At 28.2% G+C, this 15,000-nt stretch overlaps 1 protein-coding gene across 18 annotated transcripts in view; it reads left to right on the top strand.

Moving 5' to 3' along the window:
- Positions 1–15,000, top strand: part of LOC122633661 (protein Skeletor, isoforms B/C) — an 83,109-nt gene that overhangs the window by 23,327 nt on the left and 44,782 nt on the right. For 3 of the 18 annotated variants that reach the window (XM_043821819.1, XM_043821821.1, XM_043821820.1), the window contains exon 2: positions 4,838–4,954. In XM_043821819.1, the coding sequence (XP_043677754.1) occupies positions 4,873–4,954 (82 nt within the window). In that variant the 5' untranslated portion in view covers positions 4,838–4,872. Of the gene's footprint in view, positions 1–267; positions 331–420; positions 512–3,511; positions 3,688–4,546; positions 4,703–4,790; positions 4,955–15,000 lie in introns of those variants that run through there. The other 15 variants (XM_043821811.1, XM_043821803.1, XM_043821817.1 and 12 more) reach the window with 15 other exon arrangements.

Raw genomic sequence — 15,000 nt, 5'->3', positions numbered from 1 at the left:
TAATAAAAGTCATAGAAAATTTGTAGTCTATAATATAAGAATTTAATTAGCTGTTGTTGTTAACGGTGTCGTGTTAATTAATAGACGTTATAAATTCAATGATTCCATTGATATCGATGGCATTGTTGTAATCGATGGTTATGATTTTTCAAAAAAATTCGTGTAATTTAAAAATTCATGATTCTTACGAGAATCCAAATCTCGAGCATCGTTCGTATTCGTCTTTGTCAGCGGGACAAAAAGGAGAGGGGGGTTAGTTGGGGTGGGTTTGGGCCGTGATGAAGTGAGGTGAGGTGAGGTGAAGGGTGGTGGATAGATGCGGGGTTGGAGGTGGGTTAAAAACGGAGACATGACTCGTAAACGGTAGTTTCGATCAATCGTTCGACGAGAAATTCTTTTTTTCTTTTTTTTTTTTGCCAGACAAAGATCGACGTACGTACGTCCGTCAAAAAGAGATAACGCGTATCAATAAACTTCGGACAGAATTGCTGGTTATATAGATATTTGATAGGTAAAGTTGTATCTGTTATGTCGAATAATTTTTTATTTTAAGTTCTCTAAAGTAGAGAAGAAAAATAATATAATATAATACGGTGTATATGATGGTGTTTGAGATTAATAAGTGGATGGGAGAAGAAGAAGATTGTTCGATATATAAATACAATTTTTCTCTTCTTTTCTTCTTCTCTTTATTTTTTTTTTTTTTATTCCTTTCTTTTTTCTCCGACAAATCTTTTCTTTTTCTATCGTATAAAAATAAATGTATGTACGATGTACGTAGTATTTATTTTTACAAATTTATATTGGAAATGAAAAATAATTTCGTGGATGGAAAGTTATTTCGATTCTTTTTTTTTTTTTTTTTTGTTTCTTTTATTCGGAATGCCGAATAAATTGGAAATTTGTGAAGAGCCATATTTGTATCATTGAAAAAATGTTATAGTAGAACGAATTTGCTTGCGTGTGTTTTCGAGAGATTGAAAGAGATTATCGTGGGTTATCTATATATATATATATATATATATATATACCTATATATATGTATCTATCTATGTATATACTTATATATAATATATACATAAAACTGCTGGTATATAGGCCCAACGCGATGCTGCGACTACTATTCACATCGTTCCATTTTTTCCGGCATAACGAACAAGATCGATCTGGGACAATACGATAGGTCAACCGAAAAACCTCGGCGAAGCTGTCGTCGCCATCGTTGTTGAGTAGAACGTTAATCGAATATTTTTTATTTTTCCTTTTTATACTTTGTTTTTTTCTCCGTGTAAAATATAATGTACGTACGTGACGTTTATACGCGTGGTTTACATATCATTTTTAATATTCCTTTTTTAAGAAGGAATTTGTTGATACGAAAATAATGAGAAAAAAGAAAAACGTGAGTGTTATATATGCCTACATTATATTTTATTCATATGTTATCGTATAAAAGTCTATTTTTTATTTTATTTCCTTGTCGAATTGTATAAATCGAGATAATTGTTGATTGTAGTAAAAGATTATAGAAAAGATTTTTTTTTAAGACGATGAGATTTGTCTTTTTATATTTATATATATATATATATGTATATATGAGATCATTATTTATTATTAATTTATGATTATTGCGAAATAACACGGAAATGAAATTGTCCATGAATATTTTTATATATCAGATTTCATTCTTTTTCCAAAGGATTTTTTGAGTTTAGATATGTTTCTTTTTTTAACATTGATTTTTTATTTTTTTCATTTAAATAATAATATCGATGATCGTGACGATGATTATTTAATAATAAAGAAATTATTAAATAATACGTAAAAACGCTGGTTAAAGGTTTAAGCTTTTTAATTATACTTTCTTAAATCTCTCTCTCTCTCTCTCTCTCTCTCCCTTTTTCTCTCTCTTTCTTTTTCTTGTGTGTCACGATAAAAGTTTAAGTTTTTTAAATTATACTTTCTTAAACTCTCTCTCTCTCTCTAGTTTCTTCCTTTCTTTTTCTTGTATATCATGTTAAAAGTTCATGTTCTTTTTTTTTTTAATTATACTTCCTTAAACTCTCTCTTTCTTTTTCTCGTATATCACAGAAATAACAAGAACGCTTGTGTTATAAAGTGATTTGATAAGAAATTTACAAACAAGAAAAAAAAAAGAATGAATAGAAAAGAAAAGAAAAGAGAAGAAAGAAAATTCATTTATCATTAACGTACAGTTGAATTATTTATTTACTCGAATTATAATAATCCATTTATTAAAAATTTATTTTCATATCATAAGTTAATTGTTAATATAAAATTCAAGAAAACAAGAAGAAACATTTAATTATTATATGAACACAATATCAATAAGAATTCGTTTGCGTAAATTAATCAGAGTTAAAATTTACACGAATTCAAAAATTTTCTAGTCTTAAATATTATGTGCTAATCAGGTTTTTAAATATATCTATGTTATTTCATTAAATATTTTTCGGGTTGTATCTACTTACATCTCAATGCAATGAATTTGGATTAATAATTATAATAATTTTTTTTCCATAAATGTTAACATATGTATGTGTGTGTGTGTGTATATATATATTATTATTATTATTATTATTATTATTAAATTAATTAATAGATATATATTTCTTTATTTCATTTATTGCGTGTATAAATTGTATAAAAATTTATTATTTTATTTTTACTTTTATTTTTATTTTCTCTTAGAATACAAAATGAATAGATAGGCTAATTTCTTTCTTTTCTTTTTATACAAACAATTTGTATATCCACTAATTTTTGATTATACAAATAAAGTAAATCATTTTTCGTTTATGACTTTATAAAAGATTTCATAATTTTCGTTTATAAGAAATAATATCGAATATAATGAAATAACGTTCGACTTATTATAATTCGAATTTTTATGAAGTTCAGATCTCAGGATTCGAAGAACAAAAAGAGAGAAAGAGAACCAGAGAAAAAAAAGAAAGAGAGAGAGAGAGAATATTATTATAAATAATATAACAATCTCTGTTACGTTTTACAATTCACAAAAACCAAATAAAAAAAAAAAAAAAAGAAAAAACAAAAAAGAAAATATACATTAACATACAATTCAGAACAATCTCACGGGTTACGAGAGAAATTAAAAAAAGGGGGTATAAAATTGACAATTTTATTACAAATCATATGCAATAATAACTTTCGTTTTACGGGGAATAAAAATCGAATTGAAAAAAATAAAACGAAAAGGAAGAAGAAGAAGAAGAAAGGACGAATGAAAAAAAAAAAGAAAAACAGAAAAAAGAAACGAGAAAGGGAAAAAACAAAATTATTAATTAAATAGAAAGAAATGAAAAAAAAAAAACGTAAGAAAATCGATCTCTTAAAAAATATATCTAAGAGAAAGAGAAATATTATAGTTGATCCGTGAAACGTAACGGTATGATCTCTCTCTCTCTCTCTCTCTCTCTCTCTCTCTCTCTCTCTCTCTCTCTCTCTCTCTCTCTCTCTCTCTTTCCAGTCGCGGCTCTTTTGAGCGGTTTCAAGATCGCACGTGAAAGGCGAGTGGTACAATATACCGATCGATCGTTTAAAATTTCTGCCAGTCGACGTCGACCCGGTCGATCGACAGCACGTCTGCACGAACGCGCTCCGCATCGGCTGTCCGCATATCTTTCACGAAGAATCCCGACAATCGTACGTACGTACTATACGCGAAGCTTCTCGTTGAAGGGGAAAATAAAAGAATAAAACAACAAGGAGAGAAAAAAAAAAAAAAGAAAATAAAAGAGAAAGAAATTTATTCCAAAGAGTTAACGCGTTGATATTTTTACATGAAAAAAAAAAAAAAAAAAAAAAAAAAAGATTGAAAATACATCAAGTTAGAATGTACTTAGAGTAGGAGAGGGGAGGGATAGAGATACGAAAGGAAGAGAACGGGGGAGGGTTTATAGTCAGTTTCAAGGCCAAATAAGAAAGGAGATCTAGAGAGGCTAACATCTTTGATCTCAAGCCAAATAGTTTTCATCTAAATTTTCACCGATAAATACGTTCGAAATTTATTTGCTTATACGAAAGGAATTTGCTTTTTATTTATTATTTCTCATTCTTTATTATTATTCTTTGCTTTTGTATAATCGTTTGTTATAGTGTTACACACATACATACACATACAGATACACGTATATATACGTATGTTAACAATATTATTTGTAAAGATTTTACATTTATATATATGCAGTATTATATATTATTAATTTTATTATCAATATTATTAATAGAAAAATTAATGATATTATTAAAATTATTATAATCTGTAACAATCTTCGCAAATAATAATAATAATATTTAAAAAAAGCACATATACATACGTAAACACATAATAATTATTAATCAAAAAACTCACAAAATCTTTCTTAATAATATTAATTTTTCTCATTTTTGTGATAACAATCTTTTTCTTTCGTTTTAATAATAATAATAATAATAATAATAATAATAATAATAATAATAATAATAATAATAATAATAATAATAACAACAATAATTAAAAAAGATAATGACAAACTATTATCATATATATTATTATGGAAAAGATCGATTACATCGAGGGACCCAATTTGTTGAAGGTGTCAATTTGTAATCCACGAATTTTAAATCGGATGTAAGTGTACGCGTGTGTGCAACGGTGTAAGTGTCTTTTCCTGTGTGTGTGTGTGTGTGTCTCTCTTTCTCTGTCTTTCTCTCTCTCTTTCTCTCTCTCTATCTTTTTTTTTTCTATCTCTTTCTTTTTCTCTCAGTGCACATGTGCCGTAGTCGTTACAACTTACAACACTACTTGCCATAGTATTTGGATGAGAAGAATACTTGGACGTTGGACGAATGAGAAACGACAAAATGGATACTAAAACTCTCCGAATCGTTTCTGGTCTTCTTTTTTGCATCTTTTTGGGCCCACATGTCGGTAAGTAACAAATAAATAAATCCTTTTTTTACTAACAATTAATCAAGCGAATAAAAGAAAAAAGTAAGAACAAGAAAACAAAATTAATATCTTATTGCAATTTATTGCAAATGTTTCGTTTATTTATTTAATGTAAATTGTATGAGTCGAATGTTATTAGAGCTCTATCGCAGAAAGTTTCTAATCTTTCTAGCTTCACAATTTTGAGAAGAAAGAATGAAGGAAAATATATTACACTTAATTCTTTGGAAAAAGAAGTAATTGGTTTTTTTATAATCATTTAAAAACTTTTCTGTATAATAATATTTATTCTTGTACCTATATATATATATATTTATATTAATTAATAAATTAATAAACTATTAATAATAAATTATAAATAGTATATATATAAAAATAATATTTAATATATATAGTAAATATTTTGTAACAATTTATGTAAACGATACACACACATACACGCACAATTTATATATGTGTTTGCAATTAGACAGAAGGTTGCTTAGGTAAGGTGCTTAGATATAACAGAAAGGAAAATCCTCTTAGAATGATTTCGTCCTAATTCTAATCCAAAGTTATTTTAACAGCTCCTTTGGTATTCTCGAATCACGTAGGTTGGGTCAGACCAGAAAAGAAGGTTTTCTCTCACGAGTCGGTAGGACGATCGTGGGAGTCACTTCTAATTTCGTTTAGCCGAAAATTCATCCGCTTATGTCAGCATTCCTTCATTATCTTCGTCCGATCGTCTGATTATGCTCCTAATTCAATGATTCACGTGTAAGATTCGACCTCCCACGATCATGTGATAGCGATGACAGTTACGTCATTAGTTACGTCGAGTCAAAGACTTATTCTTTTAAATGAGATTACAATTTACTCTTACGTATTCGATTATCATCGAAATTCTAAATTCTGAGATCGTAATGAGAAATGATATTAACCGTGTTACAAGATGATTTCTTGTACCTTTGAACGCCTGACTTTTTTCTCTTCTTTTTCATTCTTTTATTATCTTTATTTATTCTTATTTATTTGTCTCTTTATTCGTTTATTTTTCTTTATCAAAAAAAAAAAAAAAAAGAAAGAAAGAAAGAAAGTAGTTTAAAAAATACATTGCAAACAATTAAATATATCTAATCAATAATGCGAATTATTTCTAAAGAATGAAAGAAATAATGAAACTATAATAATTACATAGAAAAACAAAATATCCTAATCAATTAAATACCTGACCTACAATCCTATATACATATATACATATATACATATATATATATATATATATATATATATATATATATATATATATATATATATATATATATATATAATTTTCTCTTTGAACAAATCGATATTAAATTCATAGATTATTCTAATTCAGAAATTATTAAATAAAAAAAAAAAATAAATAAACGAATAAATGAATAAATAAAATTGATTAGTGCGGTAACTAGTCGTTTTGACGTTAATTGCTTAGATTGTTGAGAACATTTGAAATAACGTCCGACTATAGCCGAGTATATAAACCTACGGTGTGTTGTAATTTGAAAAGTTTGAGCGATTTAGAGGGCAAATTGCTCGAGGAAAAGGAGGACGCGCGACACCCAGGGCCTTCCGAGTGGAAAGACGGCAGCAAATGCGTCGTCGTAATTGTATAATGGCCCTGGTGTGTTCGAGTTGAGATACGGAGCCCTGGCCTGCTTTTTGCTCGAGGACTTTCACTCAACCTCTCTCTCTCTCTCTCTCTCTCTCTCTTTTTCACACATACATATATTGCAGGAACTTACGTACATACATACATACACGTACATAACCGAGACACATAGATATTGTCTTCTTTACTCACTTTCCAACATCAGTGTTCAGTGTTCATATTAAATTTTCTTTCGACACTTTATCAAATTTGAATAAATTTATTCTAGATTCAGAAAATTTCGCGACGATTTTCTTTGAATTAAACAAAACCATGAGAAAATATTAGATCAAGAATATAACTGTTTATAGAGTTATCGCCGACATAACGTGTTGCGAATTATTTTTCTTATGTTCGTTATTAAGAAAGATAATTAGATTGCTTAGGACATTCTGTATATATCATTTTCTTTCGACATTTTATTCAATTTGAATAAATCTATTTTAGATTCTAGAAAATTTTGTGATGATGTACATCGAACAATTTTTAACGAATTCAACAAAGTAATAGAAAAATCTTTGATCAAGAATTTATAAATCATCAGAATTTATAAGGATTTTTATAAAACGATAATCCATGTAAAATATTACGAGTTCTTTTTTTTCTCTTATATATGTAATTAAGAAAGATAATTATATAATAATGTTTTACACGGTACACCATGTACACGCTGTTTTCTTTACATACTTTAGAACGTGTGTTCGGTGTTAATATTAAATATCCTTTCGAGACATTATCAAATTTGAATAAATTTATGTTAGATCAAAAAACGTTAAAGAAGAGAGACAATATTCCATATAAAATGTTACAAACTATTTACATCAAAATACACACACACACACACACACACACACACATACACATATAAGATTATAATACGTATACATTAATTGACACAATAAGATAATCCCATTTAACATATAACAACCATATATTTATTAACTAATTTAATATCAATTACAGTGTGCATCTGTTTTAAATTTCTATCTAAATTTGTGTGTTCGTTTAATATTAATTTTTAATACACACACACATATATATTCTTTTTGAAATTTGAATAAATCCATGAAAGATTTAGTATCATAGTGGATTCCTCGAAAGATCTTTAACCCTTCTTTTAGAAACGTGATGCTGTATCCCTGTACCAAGGGTTTACAGATGATTGCACGCGCACATCATGTAGCTTCCAATAAAGCTTCGCTCGAGTGCTCGATCAGCACTCGACGAATCTCGAATCCAACAATAGCTTCGTGGTACGTCCATCTATCTGAAATAACCCATAAGGTCTCTAGAGCAAGTATATATATATATATATATATATATATATATATATATATATATATATGCGGGTGCTACTTCTTTGTATCTGCCTCTCTCTCTGTCTGTCTCTCTGTCTCTTTCTTTTTCTCTTATTTCTCTCTTTTCTCCCTTTTCTTTCTTCTATCGTTTCTTCAATCGCTGTTAGATGTACACATCCGGATATAAGTAGAAGAAGAGTTTAGTATCTTCTTTCGAGAGATTCTGTACGATTCTGTATATATATATATATATATATATATATATATATATATATATATATATGTATGAATGTATGTATGTGTATATGGGTTTTGTATGTGTTTTACGTGTGAATTGTCGTAATTTGATCCGAATGATTTTCATTAATCAAATATATTTTTATTCATATATTAAAAATATTTGTCTGTGTCTTTTTTATTTATATTATTATATTTTGTTAGATACGATAGAGGAATTGTTAAAAATGTTTAAAAAAAAAAAGTGGATAAAGAAAAGAAAAAAATCGATTTTTAATGAAATTTTTGTCTTCGTTAATTCGTTTGATCTTGTGTTAATAATTTCAATGATACATTCTTTTTTAATATATTGCATGTATGTATGTGTGTGTGTGTGTGTACGTTTTCAGAGAAATGTAGGAATAATTAATAATAAAGAAAAGATTGATAATATTTTTCTCTGAAGAGTTTTATATTTATCATCTCTGGTATTTGTTTCATCTTCATTAACAATTTCAATATTTATATTTTAATCGTTTCGAGAGCTAACATGATAAAAGTTGGTAATAATAAAAATAGATTCAATTGAATCCATTCCAGAGAATTTTTTATTTATATATCATTACGCGTATTTGTTTATAAATTTTTCATTAAACATTTCAATATTTGCATGTTAATTAATTGAAGGAAATATACAAAATTATTACAATACGTGATAGGTCTTATGTATTATTTTTAAATTATCAACGTAGCATGTTTTTTACTTTATACGCACACCTAATATGTTTTTTTTTTATCTTATACACAATCCTAATTCCGTGTGTTTGAAAATAAAATGAAAATTTTTCTGTAAATACTCGGTTAGTTTAATGTTAACGATTCCTACATACTCACCCTCTCTATATTTCCACCCTAAAACACACATTTACAAATACTTCCATAAATACGAATGAAAGTAGTGTATCGTTATGCATAGTGTATCACTCGACAATTATGATTGGCTCGTTGAATGCAAGTAATCTTCGAAACGTTTTCATTTCTTTTTCTTCTTCTTTTTCTTTCGTTTTTCTCTCTCTTTTCTTTCCTTTCTTATTTTTATATATACATAGATATATACATAGATAATAGATGCATACATTGATACATATATGAATACATATACAGATACACACACACATATATATATATATATAGACACAGATATGTACGTAATCTACATACATACATACATACATACATATAAACATAAATACATAAATACATACACCTATCTATATAGATACAGATATATACATATATAGACACAGATATACATACACATATACAAGCATACATATTTTTTTGCGTTATTTGCTTTTTTTCCCACGGGATTACTTCCGGTTCGTCGAGTCCACCACGGACGAGCACACAGCACATCGGGTTCAATCCTCGAGCTTTTGTGTCAGATATTAAAGAGAGTAGGTACTTTCTCTCTCTCTCTCTCTCTCTCTCTCTCTCTCTCTCTCTCCCCGTATACACTACTACATTTAACATCGACTATTTGATACCAGTTACGTACGTTATAGATAGCGTACATACATACATACATACATACATACATACATGCATACATAAATCTATAGATACATAGTAGTTGTACATGAGTTCGCGCATGCGCATTTATTCTCTTTCTACGCGTATCTATTATACTTACTTACGTATACGTATATACGTATGTATATTTATCGGTCATATATGTAACGTACTATCTCTTTCTCTCTTTCTATCTTTATCCCTCCCCCTCCATCCCCCCTCTCTCTCTCTCTCTCTTTCTTTATATATAGGTACGCGCTCGTGTACACGCATTCAGACATACATACGCACAACTCCACAATTCATACGTAAGTCGAGCTTGCATTACTCGGATTTTACCCTCGGAATATATATATATATATATATATATATATATATATACACACACACACGCACATATATACATATATACTTGTATCGACGTAATCGTCCCTTCTTCTTTTTTTCTTTTTTTTTTTTTTCCTTTTATTTTCCTTCTTTTTCTTTTTATCACCACCAGGGAACGTCAACCCCCTCTTACCCTTTCTTCTTACCACCCACTACCAACTACTAACCCTCCTTTCACCCCTCTTCGAAGCATCATCAAGCGTATATCTAACTCCGCTTTGGATGACGTTGCAAACTTAAATCCCGTTAAAATCCCATACGTTATGGAGAAATATTGTACGGATGTTTTATTTAATTTTTCTTTACTTCTTTTTATTGTTAATGTTATTGTTATTATTTTTGTATTTATTTATTTATCTATTTATTTTTTCTTACGCCCATCCACCAACTTTTTGCCGTTCTTCGTCTCGTTGGTTATTTCGAACAAGTCGAAGGATTTTTTTTTAATTTTTATTTCCTTTCGTTCGTTCGTTTGTTTTTTTTTTTTTTTTTTTTTTTTTTTTTTTTTTTTTTTTTCTTTGACGATCTTTTCTTTCTCTATCGTCGTAATTCGAACAGTTCTTTTCTTCCTTCAATTAATTCTTTTCGAGAAACGTTGCGATCTTTCTTTTTTCTTTTTTCCTTTTCCTTTTTTTTTTTTCTCTTTTTTTACATTATCGTTTTTGTTCAAATATAATAAAAATAGTTTTTATCATGCGATTATGCTTATGTATATTACGATGCAGAAGAAGTTATATTTTTAATTATATATTTCTTTTGAAACAAATACATTTTAATCAAATAAATAATTCTTTGATATACTAAAAGCAAAATTATAATTATTTGAAATTACATGGAATACCGAAGAAAGTAATATAATTATTATACTTTGCGTTCCTAAGTATCGCGCTTATCGGGATGTTACCTTGACATAAAAAAAGGAAAAGAAAGAAAATAAAAAAAAAAAAAGAGAATCAAGAATAAAATGAAAGGAAAAAAAAAAGGAAGAACAAATGCATAATCGTTAGGAACGATAAATCCTTGAAAATTTAACTTTACGTCATCCGGATGGCCCTGATCCAGATTACGTTTGATGTTGATACGATCATCCTGTCTCGTGTGTGAAATTCGATCGATTAGCAGGATACTAGACTGAGCTGTGTTTTATGTCTATGTAAACTAGAAATTTATTTCTAAGCTATCTGATCTATTCTATTAATTATGAATCACCTGTGATTTTTCTTTCATTCCAATTTTTTCTTTTTCTTTTCTTTTTTATTTATTTATTTTATTGTTTTATTTATGAACGGTAAAAGATATATATCTTTTTTTATATAATATTATATAATATATAATAATAATTATTACAATAATAATAATTATAATAATAATAATAACATTATTTATTATTACTCAACATTATTTATATATATATATATATTTGTATATAAAACTAAATGTTATTTTTTTATTAAAATATTTATTAAAATACTTATTAAAATATAATACATTCAAGTAATAATATCAAGAATAATAATAAATTATATACTTATCAATAACAAAACAATTTCTTTTAGATACCTAATAGACAGAACGTATTATTGTTTTTTCTTTTTATATTTTTTTTTCTTAATTCTTTTTTTTCCTTTTTCTTTCTCCCTTTGAGAAAAATAAGTTCGTCGATACGTTTGTTAAAATGAAGAGAAATGTTTTAACATGGAAGATATTATTTAAATATTCTGACGAAGAAGAAACAATTTCTTTACAAGGTCATTTCTTTTCTGGTTTCAAGATCGATCAGGAAGTATATATTGTTTTTTTTTTTTTTTATATAATAATGAGACCACGTATTTGCTTTTATTCTCGGGGAATGATAGTCGAGATCGTGATGTATCGAACGACCTTCGCTTGACCTTTGCCAAACAGATAATAAATAATTCTCGAAGGATGAATTATTGTAGTATCGTGAATGAACCGGATATCCGTTATGTCGAAACAACATTCGTTATTTTCGAGATCATAGTGTCCAGATAAATCATATGTGAAAAGATTTACAAATATTTGGATATTTTGAAAAGAGAAAAAAAGAAAAAGAAAGAAGATAATGATATAATGATCATTTCATTATATCAGAATCTAATTCGTCGAATTGTTGCTTGTGAATTTTTTGAAAGAAACAATTTTTCCTATAATCCTATCGAGAGATCTTATTTTTATTCTTCTATTTTCTTTTTTTTTTTATTCGTAATAAACAATGCTGTGATGAAATCAAAAAATACACCACGGTTGGGACATTCTTAGAGAAAAAGAAAGAATTACTTTTTCAAAAATAGTCATTGAAAATTAAAATTTATCGGGATTAAATTTAAAAAGAAAACATTTTTACCTCATTAAATTTTTGCATGTAAAATTAAATTAAAGTTACTATTTAACACACACACACACACACACACATTTATTTATTAATTTACTTTTGAATACATGTGTGTGTGATATTCTTTTTTTCTTTTAATTTTTTACATATTCCTTTTCCATCAATTTCGTATAAAATTAAAGTAAGAACTTTAGAAACGTCGATAATAATAATCAATAATCACGAAGACGATTAAAGTGGGGTGGTCCATGTCTCTACCTACTTGTGCGTTGGACGCAATATCGGTTTTAGGTGGGGGCGGAGGAAGGTGGTCTACTCCAAGTAATTGGAGTCACTAGCACTGGTATACATTTAATACCGTGTAGGGGTACTTGTTGCTTTTGGGTCGACAGATGTGCGACTCCCAACGGACTGGTATAGGCTCACCAGGATGAGAATCGTTGCGTGAGACCACCACCGATGATCAGATCCCTGAACTCGAAGGTTTCTACACGTTAATCCACGTGAACAAGCAACTTTCGCATTTGTTAAGGGGTTGAGAGCGTCGGTCGATTGAGTGGGAGTGGGTAAGAGAGAGAGAGAGAGAGACAAGAAAGTTTCTTTTTCAAGCTTCGATACCGCAAACGATATATACGTCGGTATATTTTCATTGAATTTTCTATTGAATTTTTTTTTGTAGCCTGATTAAAAAAAAAAAAAAAAAGAAAGAAAAAAGAATCGACAATATTTTTCTCTCTTTTTTTTTTTTATGATATCACCGGGGACAACGAAACGGTCTTTACAAAAATATTTCAAAATATTTTTATACGATCTTTTTTACTTTTCTTTTTTTTTTTTTCGTTTTTTCTTTTTCATATTATCGCGAACAACGAAACGGTTTTTATAAAATATTTTTTTTTTTTTTTTTTTTTTTTTTTTTTTTTTTTTTTTTTTTTTTTTGTATTTTATTTTATGTACATACATCTTTCTTTTATCGATAATAATAAAAAACGATTTCTTTTCGTGCGTAATAATCGAAATGTATTATAGTTATTTCTTTTTATACGGATAAGGGGAGAGATTGCGAATGTGGAAATTTTTATTTTGGAAAGGTGCTACGTGGGAGGAAGGGGTATATAATAAAAGTGTACGAATAGAATCGATATATGTTTTGTTATTGTTACATTAAAAAGGATCCGATTGTTTCTAAACAAAGAAACTCGGTTATCGATTATTATAACATATTATAACAATGAAATTTTGTTTCCTTTTCATTATCAGAAATGAAAATCATTCTATCATTGTCATCGAATTTTTCATTTAATTTTGCAACGTGATTAAAAAAAAAAAAAAAAAAGAAGAAAGAGAGAATACATGATTGTGTGTGTTTTTTTTTTATCATGAACAACCAAGCAATCTTAACAAGAAAATATTTCAAAATACTCGTATAAGAATATTATATTAGATTATTATATAAGAATTTAATATTAGATTAGAACATTACATTAGAATATTATTATATTATATGATATAGTATCAATCAATTATTCAAATTATTTTTTACTTTACAATCTAAATCTTATTATCACATATACGTTAGTATAGAAATTATCACGATAAAATGCAAAATTAGTTGGACGCGATTAAAAGTAAATCAAGTAGATAACAAGTAGATAAATTTATTAAACAAAGTTAACAAGTAGATAAATCATTTAACAATCGATCGAGAATTCGATCGAAGGAACGATAACCTTCGATTATTCGAAGATCGTAGATATTATCATTTACTATCGATCTTTGATCCAGCCAAGTCTTACCCTTATCTCACTTCACCCTCACACCACTTCACTATTCACGATAACGTTTTATACGTTTTACGAGATACCGAGAATACTAATCTCCGTTAAGTTCATCGATTCGTGTCTACGCCATTTAAACGCATATCGGTTCCTTGTAATCCATTGAGACGATCGAATCGTTTACAATTTTTCTCTTTATCTCTTTCTCTCTCTCTCTTTCTTTCTATCTCTATCTCTATCTTTGCATTTTCCTTTCTTCTTTCTCTCTCTGTCTTCATATTGAGGACGAAGGGGTCATGGTATAGAGAAAGAAAGAAAGAAAGAAAGAAAGAAAGAAAGGAAGGAAGAAAGAAAAAAAAAAAAGAAAGAGATCTCTCTGTTCTGGATCTTGAAATTGTATCGTATCGTGCCTTTGCCTATATCTTTTCGAACAAAGTGAAATGAAGGCCGTCGAGGGTGAATCAAAAGAACAGAAAGAAAGAAAGAAAGAAAGAAAGAAAGAAAGAGAGAGGGAGAATGGGGTTGGGAGAAGGAGAGGGAGTATCAGGGAAACAATTTAACTAATGGAAGAGTATTGCCCGTAGAAATCTACGATCTCCAGCGATTCCTTTGTAAGTTATCATCCACATCTTTACGTTCTTCGACGGCAGCATCCTACTACAGATTGTCTTCTGAATTCCCTTAGCTGAATCTTTAACATGATCTTTCAAAAGGATCTACCTTGACTGCGAAACGGAGTGGGGATAGAG

Source organism: Vespula pensylvanica, chromosome 13, assembly GCF_014466175.1.
Source record: "Vespula pensylvanica isolate Volc-1 chromosome 13, ASM1446617v1, whole genome shotgun sequence".
In the NCBI taxonomy this organism is placed as follows: Eukaryota; Metazoa; Arthropoda; class Insecta; order Hymenoptera; family Vespidae; genus Vespula; species Vespula pensylvanica.
This window is presented reverse-complemented; position numbering and strand designations above follow the sequence as displayed.